Source organism: Ziziphus jujuba, chromosome 1, assembly GCF_031755915.1.
Source record: "Ziziphus jujuba cultivar Dongzao chromosome 1, ASM3175591v1".
NCBI classification, from domain to species: domain Eukaryota; kingdom Viridiplantae; phylum Streptophyta; class Magnoliopsida; order Rosales; family Rhamnaceae; genus Ziziphus; species Ziziphus jujuba.
This window is the reverse complement of record NC_083379.1, coordinates 30,631,527-30,649,752: the sequence shown is the minus strand read 5'-3', so window position 1 is coordinate 30,649,752 and position 18,226 is coordinate 30,631,527. Positions and strand designations below refer to the sequence as shown.

The following is an 18,226-nucleotide window of genomic DNA, read 5'->3' as shown; positions in this document are numbered from 1 at the left end:
AGAACAAGCAGAAAATAAATATTGCTTGTTCGGTGGTTTTAATAATATATAGTGAATTGAGAGAGCGATGTTGACTTTTTTAGGCCCTACAAATTTATTATTATTATTATTATTTTTTTTCAAAGTAGGCACAATTAGTTTGATACTTCTTACTTTTTTTTGTTGGGTTTTTACTTTTTTTTTTTTTTTTTTGGTCGAAGCTCTAGAAAGCCGCCCCTTTATGACCTGTTCAGAATATTTTGTTATTATGGAATTGAGTATAAAAATGTGACTGCATTTAAGTTTTGGTCGAGTAATTGACAGGGAATGTGCAAGATATCAATAAAAAAAAGTTTTGAATAGTCAACGATCTTAGGGCTTACGGGAAATGAACATGGTTTATCTAGTTTCAAATAAAGAATTTAGAAGCTAATCAATTACACATAAGGAAGGCAAGATTATATATTGAAAGCCAAAATTTTAAAATGGGTTTGTATTAATTATGAATTCTCTTTTGGATGTTTGAGTGGGAAAGCAATAGGTTTGCTTAACTGATTTACTAATAGATTTTTTTTCTTGGTCAAAATTTTCAGCTAGAAGTCATACATTAGAAAACAATATTTAAAATGCGTTATTGCCAAATTTTTCCAAAGCAAGTGAATCATGAAGAAAGAAATGAAAAGACAATCACACATATATATAGAAAGCTGAGTCGTATTTTTATTATTTTAAAAGTACCTGTTTTTGAAGTTTTTTGTGGAGGAGAGTATTTAATCATACAGTGTTTTTAACTTTTATTGGTTGTATTTTGCACTTGTCCTGCATTACTGAATGCTTTGTGATTTGTAGTTTTGTGAAGAATTTGTCAAATAGTGAAGGGAGTAGTTAAAACTCTACTCTTTTGAATTAACAGATGGCATAAGAAAATCAATTGTCAAATAATTATTTTTGATTTTTCAAATAAGAAAAAAACGAGTTTTCAGTACATTAACCGAATAAGAAGTAATTTAACAAACAAGGTTTTCAAAACTTGGTATAATCATATTATAAATTTATAATACTACTTTTAACCCCTTAACTTGAAAGCCAAATTTGACTGATTTGCCTTCTAATTTAACCCCAACTAATTTTAAATGGCATAGAAAGGATTCATTTATGGTTAGCAATGGTTATTTCTCTTGTTCATGAATGTTCTTGATTTTGCATAGACTCCAAATAGGAAAATTGACCAGATATCTAATTGGGAACGAAATTTTGTTTTACTATTCATATTTTTGGCCAGAGTTAGAGCCCAAACCTCATGCTAAAAAGGCAAGCATTGAGTATTTGAGACCAAGCTTGGACCTGCAATGACAAATATTTATGTGATTAACATTTCTTTTAAGGGTATATATAAAAATTAAAATTAGTTTTTTATTTTATAATATTCTATATTTTCAGTCTATCTCCAATGAAGAACCCCATGTTCATGCCAAGTAAATTTATAATTCAAAGTTAAGAAGCAATTACTCATTGGACCTATATGGTCTCAAATAAACGAATATCTGCTAATTTTGTTAAGCAGGAAATTCCAAATACAAAGCAACAAATCATCAGAATAATCAAATAAGCCACTTTCAATTGCTGTTATCAACCGCAACTTTAACCTTACTGAAGCCATCTTCACTTCTCTAAGCCACTTCTATTTTAACATAATACTTTTAAATTTGCTTTTTCTTAAGGAAGGAATAAATGGTTTTCCAAAGCAATATAAAGATTCAAGCAATGATAAAGAACTTAATGAATTATTACAAATTGAAGGAGGTCCATATTCTTTTAGGATGGTATTGCTTGGGGGTAAAGTCAAAACAAAGTATGAACTTTAATATACATATCATGAAAGCTAACTTGAAGAAGACCAAAAAAAAAAAAAAAAAAAAAAAAAAAAAAAAAAAAACCCATATTATGACTTCTATATTCTTTTTGTATTTTCAATGCTTCTTGCAAAAACTTCAATAGGATTGGATTATGAAAAAGGGTGGCATAAAAAAAACAGATTAATTATTGGACATCAGACTATTTTTTAGTGTAAACAATAAAGTCAATGAGGAGCTGATCTTTGAATGTTGAACATTTTTGGCCAAATAGAATCACTGGATTTTCTTTGGCCATAAGAGTTCTATACAGAAAAAGTTAATAGACGTGTGACGTGGTCCTACAATAGAAGGCTATTGATTTGTAGACTCACACTTATTGTAAATGGGATGTTGTTCTTGGGTTCTTCTCTATCTGTTTTGGTGTGTCTCAGCTGTATGCATTCCGTTTCTTGCTAGTTGGCATTATGTTTTCTTTCTTGAATAAAATCATTTTGAAATATTAAAAGCAATTTAAACCTCAGTAGTCTAACCTGATTTCAATTTGCTTATAGAACTTCTAGCATACCAATATCTTCTCCATATTTTGTGCTTTTTTTGAAAATACAAAACTTCTGGGAAAGTATAGTGACAAGAAAAGAAAGAGAAATTTCTTTGCTGACCCATCTCTGGTCAGAGGCTGCAGTATCATCGTGGTAGCACTTGGGAAATCAATGCATCAGTTACCGAAGAACTGCCGACATTATCATCTTCTTTTACAGAGAAAGCTGGTCTTTTAGGAGTAGAAATAGCCTTTGTATCATTTCTAAGCATTGAATAGATTTCCAACATTGAAGGCCTATCCTCTGGATTTTCTTGAACACATAATAGAGCTACTTGTAAGCATCTAAATACTTTGCAAGATGAAGATGAATCATCCAGTGATGGATCCACAAACTCAATTCCTTTGCCTTCTTTCCATGATTCATATGCCTGGTGTAGAGTTAAATGTTAACAATTTAAACCATTATTATGATAAGATAAGGGATTATAAGTAACTTACAAATTCTAGAAGGTTCAAACGTTCGTTCACACCATAAAAACGTGTACTTCTCTTTCCGCTTATGATTTGCAAGAGCAGGACTCCAAAGCTATAGACATCATACTTCATGGAGTATATACCTTTTCTTACATATTCAGGAGGAACATAGCCACTGCATTATATGATATAAGTAGTAAATTTGACAGATTAGAAACATGTGTGATAATACCAATTAGGAGGCAGTTACTTACTATGTTCCAACAATCCTACTCGTATTTGCTTCAAGTTCATCTTTCCTGAAGAGTTTAGCCATTCCAAAATCTGATATCTTAGGGTTCAAGTCATGGTCCAGTAAGATGTTGCTAGATTTCAGATCGCGATGAATTATAGTGAAATTGGAGTACTCTTGGAGATAGAGAAGTCCTTGAGTAATCCCATCGATAATCTGCACCCGTTTTATCCAATCTAATTCATACCGTCTGATTGGATCTGCATAATATCTCATTAGTAACAAGCAAAGACTGGGTACAGATAGTCGCAAAGTGAAAGGCACAAACTCAAATGTTTCTGCTATATCCAAAAGCTTAAATAGGACTAACCATTTATTTGAAGATATACCATTGAAAGTTATAACCTATCTATGTTAATTTGCATTCAAAAACTACTATATTTATCTAGCATGAAGCATGAAAGACTGCAGACCAAAGATGTAGAAGTCCAAGCTATGTTTTGGCATGTACTCGTAAATCAGCATCTTTTCTTCCCCTTCGGAGCAAAATCCCAGTACTCTAACTAAATTTACATGCTGTAGTCTTGCAGTGAGCGTAACCTCGTTTTTGAATTCTTCCACTCCTTGAGTTGATGCTTTTGAAAGTCTCTTAACTGCTACTTCCTGTCCCCTAGGAAGTCTACCCTATCAAAATTAAAATCGATATGTTATTTGTAAAGATTTACAAAAAAAAAAAAAAAAAAATTCTAAGAACTATAAGAAAAGTTGAAATAAAGCCTGTCTAGACTTGAATACAAGCACAATTTTGTCAAGTGCTTCCAATATGTGCTGCAGAAGTTGGTAAGCTTTTGAACCATTTAAAGGTAACAAGTTTCCAATCATTAGGCTCAGCTTTGATCTTTATATTCTATATCTTTTGCAAAACAAGGAGGCTAGGTACTTCTATAAACGAAAAGTTAATAGCCTCATTTTGGTCCCTTGCCACAAAAGAGAATAAAAGTCATCAATCTAGCTTTGCTTTTTTGTTCAACATCTAGATAAAACCAAATTTTACCTTGTAGACAGGGCCAAACCCACCCTCTCCAAGCTTGTTTTCACTTGAAAAGTTATTTGTGGCGGCTTTGATTGTGGAAAAGCTGAATGCTTGCAGATTTGGAACATCACTGCCAAAATTTTCAGCAGGCGCTGGAATAGTGGTCCTTGGTGTTGATAGATTTACATTTCCTAAAACTGTAGTCTCTGTAATCACAAGAGAAAAAGGAAGAAGATATGAAAAGCAAGTTTGTTCATCTTAAAAAACAAAGTCAAAGTCAAAATCTCTTCAATTAGTTGTCAAAAATAGAAAATTGTCACAATTAATGGAAGTTACCTTTTGATTTTTTGTGTCGTACATACAAAATCACGAAGATTAGGAGAATTATGACTACAGCAATTGGAAGCATGATTAGTAGCAATAACCTCGTCTTGTTTTGTTGACCGTTTTCTTCGTCCTGGGCTGTCATTCAAATAGCAATCGCATTCTGTCATATAAAATTATAAATATATGCACCTAAACTTTTCAATTGTCTATTATCATTCATTGAAAAATATAAAGGAGGCCTTTTTGCTAATATACCATACACCATATAGGTGCTTGTTGCTGTACATATTAGTGGCCTTGCTTTCTTCCAAGAAGTGCAACACTTTTCTAAATTTCAGTAATGGCTTGATACCATGTTAAGTTACTATCCATGAAAAAAGAAAAAATAAAAAAAAAATAAAAAATACTTGGGCACTTTGGAAAGGAGCCCAAATATGTTTATTATGCTAATACAACAGATAGTTGATGCCGTTCAATGCACAGACCAAAAGTGTACAGACTGCTCCTATTGGCACAAAACAGAACATAGGAAGAGGATTAGCCTCCTATCGTGGCAAAGACATTGGTGCATTATGCGAGCATCCCAGTTAGGCTATAGCTCTCTTTGGATGCAGTGTTTAAGAACTACCAAACTGATAATATTTACACAAGCCTTGAGAAAGCAATTTTTTATTTCCAAAAAAAGCATGTTAGCATGGTTATTCTTCATGTAATATCATGAACTCTAAAATGGAATAGCAAAACTATGGCAGTCTCTCTTGCACAAAGTGACAGATAACCTACCTGCACGAGAAAGCACCCAATTATCGTCATTGGTGACCATAAACACATTGTAACCTAGTAGCTTCTTCTCCTTGGCATAAGCAATTTTAGTTCTGATAGCCTCCACATCATCAAAACCAATCCAAGTTGATCCTATGCTGCAGTAATTCACTACATAAGTAGCATTATATGTAATATGGGATCCATAACTTCGAGTATACCACTTGATGTACTTATAACTCATTGACCCGTCTTGTGTTACAGCCAGGCCTGATGCCAATGCATTAATTCCATTATCATTGGCATTCACAAGTGTCCATGCATAGCCATGGTAAGGCAAACCCAAAGCCAGTTTGCTAGCAGGAAATCCTTTGCTCAGCCATTTCCCTATTCCATAATCTGTACTTATATTGCTTGATGGGTCATATAAAGCAGCATGAGCATGAGTAACGTTCTCCTTTGTAGGCAGATGATAGTCATATGCCACAACATGTGCCCAATCCAAATTCCTCCGTATAGACTCAATTGGATAACTCAAATTTCCGAAATCAGGCACATAACGAAGTGCCATTGTCAACATCAATTTTGACTGATTTGAGTTTCTTGGCTCGGAATTTATAGCGGCACGCCACTCCTCCAAGACGATTCCCATGTTGGTCATGTCAGAAACTTCGTTAGGCCACAGCCAGAACAAGTCCATCCCTTGAAACCCATATTTCCTAGCTGTTCTAATAGAAGACTCGATGAAAGACTTTCTGTTGGAAGATTGTTCAAGCATTGAAGATAAGACTGAAGTATTGGATTTCTCTCCAAGAATGGATTGAGCAGTTGCAGCCTGTCCATTCCAAATTGAAAGAAGGGTTATGATCGACGGGTTTTTGCGTTTGACAATGGAGGTGAAACCAGAGAAATACTGGTCATCTGCAGTGGGGATGGAGAGCTGGTAGGTGGAGGAGTTGACATTAGCAAAACCACAAAGAAGGTGTGTGAACAAGGCAGAGTTTATGTCTGGTATAGGGGATTCACTACTTGCATACCAGTAACCGGCTCGAACCCAAGTTTCTGCACTGCAATAGTACAGATGAAAAGAAAAGAAGAGACAGAAAAGGAGGATTGGATTTTTGGATGCCATGGAAAGAAAAGCTAGCATAGTTCTTACTGTTTATTCTTAGTAGCACCATAGATCTGATATACCCAAAATAAGGAATGATAATCTACAAATAGTTTTCACACCAGAATTGAAAAAGAAATTGGATGGAAGAAGGGCATACCTTGAAAATTATGAATGGAAAACATATATGAATGTATGTGAGTTTAATATACCATTCTTTATGAACATCCATAGCCAACTGATCAGTACGCTGAAAAATAGACGGTGATGACAAGGAAAATAACATTGAACTATAATCCTACGAGAGAAAATTAGATGTGTTTGAAAATAAATGGTTTGGAGCTTGGAAGAATTCCAAATAGACTTTTGCTATTGGCAATTTTCTTTATCGCATCATTTACGTTTAAAATATCTTAGACAATACTTGTCTTGTTTCATGGAAGGGAAGTCATTTCGTGGAAAGAAAGAACGGTTCCCGATTAGTTTTTACTAAAAAGTTGTTGACTTTGATAGTTAATATATATTACTCCCTGTCTATTCATTATATATTATATATTCCTTTTCCTTCAAATATGTATGTATATATATATATATATATATATTAAATTCCTCAACTTACTGATCATTTTGAAATTAATATGTTGGGGTTGGAAAAAATAATTTAGTCCACAGCCTAATTACTCCCTAAAACATAAGTATTTTATGAACAAAATTAAAACCTTCCTTTGTAATGCCATATTATGTCAAATAAGATTGGTTTACTGGTAAATTTTTCACATCTACATCCTAAGATCGTGGATTCAAAATATCTGTGCTTGCTTATACATCATGAATTCATGATCAAAGAATCTTGTACTACACGGCATTGATGTTAAGGGTTAGCCATAGATATTAAATACACCCACAACTACAACTCAATAAAAGGTAAGGTAAACGTACAGCCTTCCCTGATCCCTAAAATGGCTTTTTCTCATCAAGGAAAGCTTTGGAGAAGATTTTTATGAAATTTTATGGCGTGCAGTAGCCAGCTATACCAAATGCCAAATTCAATTATTCAGCTATTTAAGTCAGTGGGTCAGTTGCTTTTTCTGGTTTTAGGGGAAATAGGTTGATCAGATATTAGTTGATAATCACCCTTTCACATGTAAGAAATGTTGTATCCTTTGATCACATATTAAATTTTACAAATTAATTTTTGATTTATTCAAATATTATTTTTGGAGATGGATTAAATGACATAGATCCCATATTGATTAGAGAGTACAAATCACTTGGATTTTCATCCGTATAAATGGTAACATGGGAGATGAAATTTGCAGTTATCCTATATCGGAAGTGCAACAAGCATCTTAGGAGGCTTCTTGTCACGGTCCTACATTTTATGCAGCGGAAATAGACCGTGCGGCGCCAAGACTCTCTAGTCATGGCCAGCCTTTTCACTATCCGAGTTCATATATCGACCCATCTGATACCAATTGTATGCTCATAAGGTTCCCATAGTCATCATGGCTCATGTCGCTCAGCAAGCTAGCCCGATGGCCTCACGCCCACTCGGTAGCTTGTTACTCAATCTTGTGCCAAGATCTAGCCAGCAACCCATCTCTCCACTCTTGGGCCTTGGTCCATGCACATCTCGAATAGCATCCGACCCTAGAGCATGCGCACCAGCATCGTGCCAACATGCCCTCAGGGTAGCAACACAAGATTGGAAGCCCACATATGAATGTCACCCGATGGCACGGTGTCGCCCCGTCCGTGCCTGTTTAACTTCCAACCCTCGTGAGCGAGGCAGAACCCGAGCCCCCGCTCATTGGCACATTTGCCACAACCTTGTAACAAAGGCCTACGTGTGTTCTTGGCATAGCCGATAGAAAACGGCATAGCGAATGCTACACTTAGCCTCTGACACAGGAGTGACGCGCAATACCAGCTCGTAGCGCCTACCGGTACTGTCCTCGGGACTCCCTGTCCCTCGGAGACATAAGCCCACCTTCGTGGCACTATATGTCCGCCCCATGGCTTGCCATCGCCCATGGGAGGCTCGCTTAGCCCAAGCTAGAAGCCGGAGCCGGGGGCCGTGGAGAGCCAGACACGGACCACCCCCCCTAAAGAGCTTATTGAGCCATTTCCTTTCTGGCACCCATAGATATCACTTTGTGCGAGGAATCATAATGGGGTTTTCTCTAGCAAACCTTCACATCTTGGTTTGCCATTCGATATGCACCATCCTAGTGACATTCTTAAGAACTTCCCACGGCCCAGGATCAAAGATCCCGACCTTCAAATATTTATGAAAATGCCACTAGGCCATTCCAAAGGTGCGGACCGTCACATCCTCCCCCACTTCATTATGTCGATGCCCTCATCGACGTGCCCGCTGGCTATCCTCAAGACTCCTGCACTCCGCGCAACACTTTTCATCCACATAAGCTCTTCAGGCTCAAACTCAAGATCCTGCATACTTCGTCCCTCTACCTCTGTAGAATCACCTCTGTGACGACCTTCGCGCGCCCACTCTTGGACTTGGCCAAGGACCTACTGCATGCGTTCACCCAAACTCAAGCTTTCCTCAAAACGTGCACCTCCTTGTGCATAAATTAGTGCTTTGCCCCGCACTTTCAGCTCCCTATGCAGATGGTGTCCCCCTCGGACGAATTTTGCCTTGTATATCTCGCTGGCACCCTAGCCAGACTCATGTCCCCCTTGGACAAATGCTCTCTTCACTTGTTGGCATTCACTTTAGCCAACTCCGTGTCCCTTCTTGGACGATGTTCTCTTCCTTCATTGGCACCCAAGCCAATGCTTATTGTCCCTCTTGGACGAATGCTTTCTTCACTTGTTGGCATCACTCTTAGCCAACTTCATGTCCCTTCTTGGACGATGTTCCCTTCCTTCATTAGCATCCAAGCCAACGCTTATTGTCCCTCTTGGACGAATGCTTTCTTCACTTGTTGGCATCACTCTTAGCCAACTTCATGTCCCTTCTTGGACGAATAGCTTCCCGAGCTCCAAAGTAAGGCATTCTCTTGCCTTCAAGGTCCTCTCGTGGACCGAACTCTACCGAATAATCCAATGGTGACATTGACCCTCTCATCGAGCACACCGTCTCCTCTCAGGTGTTGCCCCTACATCAACTGCCCCAACGGTACCCAAACTCGAGAGTTCTTCAGGTGGTAGTTCTTCTCTCTCTTGAACTCCACTTCATGCTTCTTCGGCACTCTGTTGCCGTGACGAGCTAAGTTTCCCTTCTTAGCTCTTGTTCCCGCGCCCAAATTTCCATCCCCACGATGGTGATGTGCTAGCAAGTCTCAAGCTAGCTTTGCCTTCTCCAATGGCAAATTGATGCACAACATCCCTCAAGTGTGCATTTATTCTTGTGGCTTCCAACGCCAATCCCCTACGCAAGTGGCATCCTCTACTTGACGAGTTACCACATCTTGAATGGAGGTCCTCTCTTCTACGACCCCCTTATTTCGGCTGTTGACACCTAGTGTCACCTTGAACTAAGTCCTTTCCTTAGTTCTTTGCCTCAATCTTGCTCACTTTTGTATCTCGGCTCCTTCTCTGAGCCAGTTTTACCCTCTGGCAAATTTACAATGCTCCACGCATCCAAGGTTCCTTCTTGAACCCAAATCTTGCTCTCCGGCAATTTACCACACTCAAACTTGACCCTCTTGGTCATATAAGGACATTTTATTGGTCTCCGCTGAGACTTTTCCATCATAGTCCTTTCCCTTTCCATGCTTACATACGTCTTTTGGCATTTCGCTTTTGTGAGGTTCTGGATTTCTCTGGATTCATCGTTGTCTGGCCCTTATCCTTCCACAAATGACTTTCAAACTCCACAAGGCTACTTGATCATGGGCCTACTTTTGGCTCCATCCAACTCTGGCTAAAAGATTCAAGGATAAGGTATTGTCCCTTATGAACTTCTTCAACCAGACTTCTGCTTCAATGCACGCTGCCTATCTCAGATTTAGGCTTCCAAAACCGCCACTTCTTTATGCTCAAGGTGTAGGGAGTCAATGCAATGAACACTCCCCCACTTATGCCTTCGATGCCTGCCTCCAGTGCTCGTCTGAATTCCACCCAAGCAAACGTTTACTCTCTCACCGAACCGGCTCACTTAAGGCTTCCTTATGGACTCGCACTAGAGTCTCGTGCCCTCATGGCACTGACCACCATGCCCTCCAGGCTGTTGCTTCTATTGAAGTCCTTTGCCTCCACATCCGACATTTTGGTGCTCATGTGCACCAATATTTCTGAGGCTACCCAAACTCTGTGGTCCAGTTGTGCTTCCTCTGAAGCTCATGCCTCCACGGCATTCCCACATTCGGCCTTCATGCCTTGTTGTCATCGTCTCTTGCTCTCTGCCTTTTCTTTGGCAGTCCCTTGGCCTTCTCGGCCTTATCTGCTATGTTGCTCGCATTTGGTGCCTCTGTGGCATCCACAATTTTGGCCCTGCCGGCCTGATCTCTTGAGTTCACGCCCACTATCATGCCTTCATGGCATGCACGATTCTTGGCCCTTTTGGCCTAATCTCCAATTCTTGCCTGTACTTGTGCCTTATTGGCATCCAAACTTTGGCCCTGATGGCCCCATCATTCGATGATGCTCAACGGGAGTCTCCCTCAGAACATACACCCCTGCACCCACTCGTCTTGACTTCTTATTCGCATTGACAAGGTTGTCTTTTCTCTTGGACAAACGTGGACTCTGCCACCCAGCCGCGCCGGCTTGCTCTTTCTTCCCCACTCTTTGTGGCTGTCAAGACTCCTCTTCAAAATGGATCTATTTTTGGTATTTTCTATAATTCTTAAGACCAATACCCCAAAAGAAACACATGGCTAACAAGCCCTCAATTATTCAAGAGAACTGCACTACTTACGGCTTGTGCTCTCATTTAACAACGCATGAATTCCTTTCTGAGCACCAGTCACTTATTCCAAATGCTTGTCCCATTCATGAACTTCGCATTTGCCTCGCTGCTCGAGCATCCAATTAAGGTATTTGTATCGCACACTGGTACTCGTTTGGTGAACATCCCCAAATCATATTCAAGTTGGGCATGCTGCCACAACTAACCACGCTCCATGCAAGAATGCCCCCTTCACAGTAGCATCGGGGTTCTACGGATCCAAGCATCACCAACCAATACCATCCGTTCCTCGGTTCGCCTATTGCAGGACAAACCGGGCTCTGATACCAACTGTCACGGTCCTACATTTTATGCAGCGGAAATAGACCGTGCGGCGCCAAGACTCTCTAGTCATGGCCAGCCTTTTCACTATCCGAGTTCATATATCGACCCATCTGATACCAATTGTATGCTCATAAGGTTCCCATAGTCATCATGGCTCATGTCGCTCAGCAAGCTAGCCCGATGGCCTCACGCCCACTCGGTAGCTTGTTACTCAATCTTGTGCCAAGATCTAGCCAGCAACCCATCTCTCCACTCTTGGGCCTTGGTCCATGCACATCTCGAATAGCATCTGACCCTAGAGCATGCGCACCAGCATCGTGCCAACATGCCCTCAGGGTAGCAACACAAGATTGGAAGCCCACATATGAATGTCACCCGATGGCACGGTGTCGCCCCGTCCGTGCCTGTTTAGCTTCCAACCCTCGTGAGCGAGGCAGAACCCGAGCCCCCACTCATTGGCACATTTGCCACAACCTTGTAACAAAGGCCTACGTGTGTTCTTGGCATAGCCGATAGAAAACGGCATAGCGAATGCTACACTTAGCCTCTAACACAGGAGTGACGCGCAATACCAGCTCGTAGCGCCTACCGGTACTGTCCTCGGGACTCCCTGTCCCTCGGAGACATAAGCCCACCTTCGTGGCACTATATGTCCGCCCCATGGCTTGTCGTCGCCTATGGGAGGCTCGCTTAGCCCAAGCTAGAAGCCGGAGCCGGGGGCCGTGGAGAGCCAGACACGGACCACCCCCCCTAAAGAGCTTATTGAGCCATTTCCTTTCTGGCACCCATAGATATCACTTTGTGCGAGGAATCATAATGGGGTTTTCTCTAGCAAACCTTCACATCTTGGTTTGCCATTCGATATGCACCATCCTAGTGACATTCTTAAGAACTTCCCACGGCCCGGGATCGAAGATCCCGACCTTCAAATATTTATGAAAATGCCACTAGGCCATTCCAAAGGTGCGGACCGTCACACTTCTCATCAATAAAGTACAGTTTCATTAACATTAAAAAGGATCCAAGCATAACTAAAAGATATTAGTCTACTTAGAATTTAATTTAGTTAGTCAATTGTTTGTAATTATTTTTAGTTGAAATTTTATTTTTAATTCTTTTGATCTTAAAGACAATTGCAACATATTAATTATAATAACAACCTATTAATTATTGTTTTATGCACAATTACATACCTTGAATTGTTATAGGTTCAGGTATTGCGCACTAGGAGATGACAAGTAGTTAAAGATAAAGGGCAATTTGGGTGAATGCCCCCACCGACATGACCTTAAGGATTTATACCCGTCAATGCGTGAAAGTTTTTATTTTGCCCTCTTTTTTTTCAATATCTCTAAAGTACCCTTATACACTTTTTCTTGAAACATTTTATTTCGCCCTTGGTACCATCGATGTTCTTCTCGGCGTAAAGGAAATTGGTCTGTTCGGTGGACAAGGGCGAGTTCTGAAGTGGGTCTAATGCCATTACAGGGGAAAGTGAAAGGAAGTTTTGCGGTGGTGAAGAAATCCAGTGATCCCCACAACGATTTCAGGACTTCAATGGTGGAAATGATCGTGGAGAAACAGATCTTCTCGGCTAAAGATCTTGAGCACCTTTTGCAGTGTTTTTTGTCACTGAATTTACACCATCATCATAAGGTCATCGTTGAAGTTTTCACAGAGAAATGCTAAGCATTGTTCTCTAACTGGGGATCTGGAAAAAAAAAAAGAAAGTAAAGAAAACTTTTCTCTGTTTTCTTCTCTGTGATTCTGCCATTTGTGTTTTTTAATTAATGGTTAGAATTCTAACTTCGATAGACTAATTAGTGTATTATCCCCCATTTCTCTACCACCCAATAGCTACCTTTCTGGGTTTATTATGGTGGTGAATCATATTCTTGTTTTAATATGGAAAGGACTATGAAATGGACTTTAAATTTTCTTTTAATTTTCTACTTTGTTGATAATAAAAACAATCCTGCTGCTCATGGTGTTTCACGAGCAGATTTCATGGTCTTTGTTGATCATGACCATTGTTGGATGGTTAAAGTAAGTCTTATAATTCCTTTTTTTTTTTTTTTTTCATTAATTTTTCGAGAGAATGTGTATGGGTTTGGCAGGTTGTAGTGAACCGTTTTAGTTTGGTTCTATAAATTTTGCAGGAAGAAGTTCAGTTTTTAATGAATCCTGCAGTGAATAGGCATCCAAACTTGGTGATATTGATTGGTTATTGCTGTGAAAAAGAAGTGAGAGGTGTGATTTATGACCTTAACCCAAAGAACACTTTGCACAATTTGACCCTAGCGGTTACATATTTACACAGCAAAATCTACACAATTTTTTGATATTTTCAATTTCATATTATTGAAATCTTTAATAGAAGGTTTTTCCTAATGTTGTAGACACCTTGACTTGAGCAAATATAGGACATATACCTATAAAAAAAGCAATGATATAGGTGGATTATGGTAAAAATCTTTGTTTTGGAGTAGCATCTTGAATAAAATTTCTTTGTTTTGCAGTAGCATGTTTGATATGTATTATTACTATTGGTACTTTTTTTTTCCCCCCCCACTAGATATGACTTTCTAGAATAGACGAAGATGAAAAAAAAAAAAATGTTCATATTACATTGTTAGGAGTTAGGACCACATTTCATTTGCTATAGTTTCACCAAATAAGTTGGGACTTAATAAAGGATGAGCAACGTGTCTATGTGTTTGTCTGCCATGCTTCACTGGCTACGCTTAGTGGGTGCTTTACGAAAATCTATTTAATGGTGAAGCAATAATAGAGTTTTTTCCATCTCTATCTCTCAATATAAACAAGAAATCTGTGAGAGTATTGAAAACTCAAGAAATAAGTTAAAGAAAAATTAAAAAAAAGGGGTAGAAGAGAGTACAGAGATGCTGAGATACTGCTAAAGAAGGTGGTTTACTATGAGAATTGCCCAATTTGTAAGGTGGAATAGTACAAAGAAACACAATGTGGTTTACCAATTCGAGATCTTCTTTTTATTGGGATTGTTGTGTTGTGTAATGGTATGCTTTTTCTTATTCTTCTATTGGTTGTTATTTATTTATATATTATTACTATTTCTTGGTTTTTGGCGTTTCAAAGCATTGTTGAATGTTGATCATATTGATGTTTTGTTTGATTTATTGCATTTGTGTGTGTGTATTTTGTTCTTTGCTACATGTTTTCTACTTGTTAGATTACTGGTGGATGAATTTGATGCTGCAGTTTGGAAGGTTGGCGGAAGTTGACAAGGAAGTAGCAAAAGAATTTGATGGTGAAAACATTTTCACATTCTTCCATCTTCTTGACACTGTTTTTGATGGACATGCTTTGAAGCAGGGTTGAATGAAGATCCAACAAACATCTTTAACTTTTATTCAGTTTTGTTCATCTTTTTGAAGTGCAACTTATAGTCCTATTTCTTCTTCTTCTTCTTCTTCATCCTTTTTTTTTTTTCAAGTTATTTTATTCTATCTGTAAATAGATTAGACATGGATTATTGTCTCTTTTTTTTTTTTTTCCCTTTCCAAACAGAATTTGGTTTTGCACCACAATGATTTTTTCTTTTTCTTTTTTTCTTATGGAAGTTATGCATAGATTAAAAAAAAAAAAAAAAGGGGGAATCGAAAATGCTAAAGAGAAGAAAACACTACAAAAAGAGAAAAAAGGGCAAAAATTTGATTTATGGTTGATTACCGACGGACCATTGGTAATCTTTTCAAAAATTGACAAGATTGCTGGAAAAATTACGGAAAGCTCCCATCGGTAATACCGATGGTCTGTCGGTAATTATCGATGAAAATCATCGGCAATCCAATATAGGTTTCTATGTATTTGCTAGAAAAATTACCGACGGTTTGCATCGGTAATTATTGAGGGACTATTGGTAATTTACATTTATCCATTTTTTTAAAAATAAATCACCACAATTCAATCCGACAACTTAAATAATTTTGTCAGAAAAAAATTAATAATATTTTTTAATGCTCAAACTATAAGAAAAATAAAATTAGACAAAAATAAAAATAAAAATAAAAAAATTGATTTTATTTTTATTTTGGTCTAACAAAAATAATAAAAAATAAATTTATTATTTTTATTTTTATTTTTTGGTTTATTAGACCAAAATAAATAAATAAAACCTTAAAATTTAAATTTCTTTTTGTTTTTATTTTTATTTTTTGTCTAATTTTTGGTCTTTTTTTTTTGGACTATTTTTTGTATGGCTTGGGCAAAAAAAATTATTATTAAATTTTTTTGTAATAAAATTATTTTATTTAATTTTTAGTCTAATAAAATATTTATATTAGGCCAAAAGTTCCAATTTTATTTTTATTTTCTTGGTCAATTTTTATGTCCAAAAGTATTTAATTTCTTTTGAATTTGAATTTAAATAAAATAAGAATGAATATAATATTTATTTAAAAACCAAAAATATGAAATGGAAAAATAACAAATTTATTTTTTTAAATATATATATATATATATTTTAATTTTGTCAGAAAAATAAATTATAATATTAATATGATATCAACATGCTACTATCGTCTAAGGATAAAATTAATTTGTTAGGCAATTGAACAAATTTGCAATAAATTTGAAACTTTAAATTTCAGTTTGCTCCATTCCAAACTTCAGAATTTGCACTACTCTTGAATTTTAGGTTATCATTGTGCAATTAACCCTGTTTATTTTTGTAAATCAAATTTATTATTATTATTTATACTATTGATAATTAATTAAATCTAATTTTGTATTGATTTTTTATCTTAATATTTTGATATAATTTGTTTTTGTATTTTTATTTAAAAATCAATTATATAATTGGGCTCAACAGGTTAATAGGTTATTAATGGATTGTACTTGGGTTTTTTTTTCCTATGATTTACAATAATTTTCGTATAGCTTTTTCCATATAAGTTGCTATTTTATATATATATATATATATATTTATAAATTGAGTGGCATTTCAATTGAAACAATTGCTAGTGTTAAGCTCATCCGATGCATGGAAAGTATAATCGTAATACATGATTTCTATAATTATCAACAAAATTTAATTAATTATAATCAAATTAAATATTAAAGCATTGTATAATCATATTCCATAATAAAATTTTTAATTGGAATATATGTAAATTTTAAAAATTATAAATTAATATAATTTTTGAATCTTTTGGAATTATAAATATGGTAATTACTTCTAGATAACGATTAATCTAAAACAATTCAACCACAAAATATATATAAATTTGTTTTATTTGAAAAAATAAAGAAAATATATATATATATATATATATCAAAACTCGTTCAATAATATATGTAAATAAGATTATAATTTAACATTTAAAATAGTTATGGATGAAATAGCTCTTAGCTCCGAAACACAATATCAATGAACTTGCTCTTCCTTTCATAACATTTTTAGCGCTTAAAATTGATTTTAACAGTAACCTTTTAAATTATATTTTAAATAAAATTGACAAAAAAATATCAATTACAAAAACATAAATCATTTTATAATGAACTTTATACTTATGAAACAATTCGTATTCATTATATTAAATCGTACTTCAACATCCACAAACAATGTAAAGATAAAATTTTATATCAGAAAATCTTCATCTATAGCATCTAAAAAATAGACTTCCGCATAACACCTATATTTATGTCAATATGTTTTTCTATACTTTTCCTTTCTTTTTTTTTTTCTTTGTCACTTTTTCTATCCCCTGTATTTTTTAACACTTTTCTACTATTTTTCCAACATCTTTTTCTTTTTTGGTTTCTCCCTCTGTTCATAGAGTTGTGAGACTTTCAATAAAATACAATTTTGAATTTCAATTTATTTTTTTAATTCAATTTTTGTCTTTTAAATTTTGATTTTTGAAATTTATATTTTGAAATATAAATTTGAAATATATCTTTATCTTTCCATTAAAATATAAATTTCAAATATACCTTATTTTTCCATATAAAAGATTTAATTTGATTAGATAAGGAATTTGATTTAAATGGAATAATTATATTCATTTATCTAATATATTTTCTTTCTTTTAATTTTAGGGATCTTTCCTTTTATATATATTTTAAAATATTATTAATAAAACAATTATATTCATTAAATTTTATAACTTATTGTTTCTATTTACAATTATTTGTACCATATATAGAATATTTTACCTTGTACATATTAGTCAAATCTGGCATAAATATGTATTTTTATGAGTAATAAAAATCATGCCTTGACATATTTTCTTGAAAAATCTTCAATTATCTTTTATATTAAATATTAGATATTAGATAATTTGATATTGAATACTAAATATTAAAATTATAGATAATTATCAAATTTTCGATTTAAATTCAAATTTAATAAATATATTATATTCAAGTTAATCAATTTTTTATATTCAAGAATATAACAATATAATAATAAAAATAATTAAATAGTAGAATAATTATTTAATAATATTATCATTCTTGTTAATAAAATAATATTAGGATGTGATAGTAATCAAGATTCGAGATTGAATAAAATCATAAAAATCAACTCGCTCATAATTACAAATCGAATTGATGGTCATTAGTCTTATACAATTTTTATTACATTGTATAGTAATCCAAAAAAATTTACATTATCTTAAACCCTAAACCTTATATCCAAAACCCAAAAATATTCAATTATACTTT

General features: G+C 35.5%; 1 protein-coding gene across 3 annotated transcripts; it reads right to left on the bottom strand.

The window, feature by feature from the left end:
* Positions 1–1,997: 1,997 nt before the first annotated feature.
* LOC107427397 (cysteine-rich receptor-like protein kinase 34) lies at positions 1,998–6,773 on the bottom strand. Of its 3 annotated transcripts, none has more exons than XM_016037791.4 (8): positions 6,476–6,773; positions 5,226–6,389; positions 4,452–4,577; positions 4,137–4,321; positions 3,556–3,766; positions 3,105–3,342; positions 2,875–3,025; positions 1,998–2,804 (listed from the first exon to the last, which is right to left on the bottom strand). In XM_016037791.4, exons 2-8 carry the CDS (start codon positions 6,352–6,354, stop codon positions 2,520–2,522), a joined length of 2,325 nt encoding a protein of 774 aa, XP_015893277.2. In that variant the 5' UTR covers positions 6,355–6,389; positions 6,476–6,773; the 3' UTR covers positions 1,998–2,519. The 3 variants fall into 3 exon arrangements, with proteins under 3 accessions (XP_015893277.2, XP_015893285.2, XP_015893268.2); XM_016037799.4 differs by having other exon boundaries at positions 5,226–6,039; XM_016037782.4 differs by having other exon boundaries at positions 5,226–6,772.
* Positions 6,774–18,226: the final 11,453 nt, after the last annotated feature.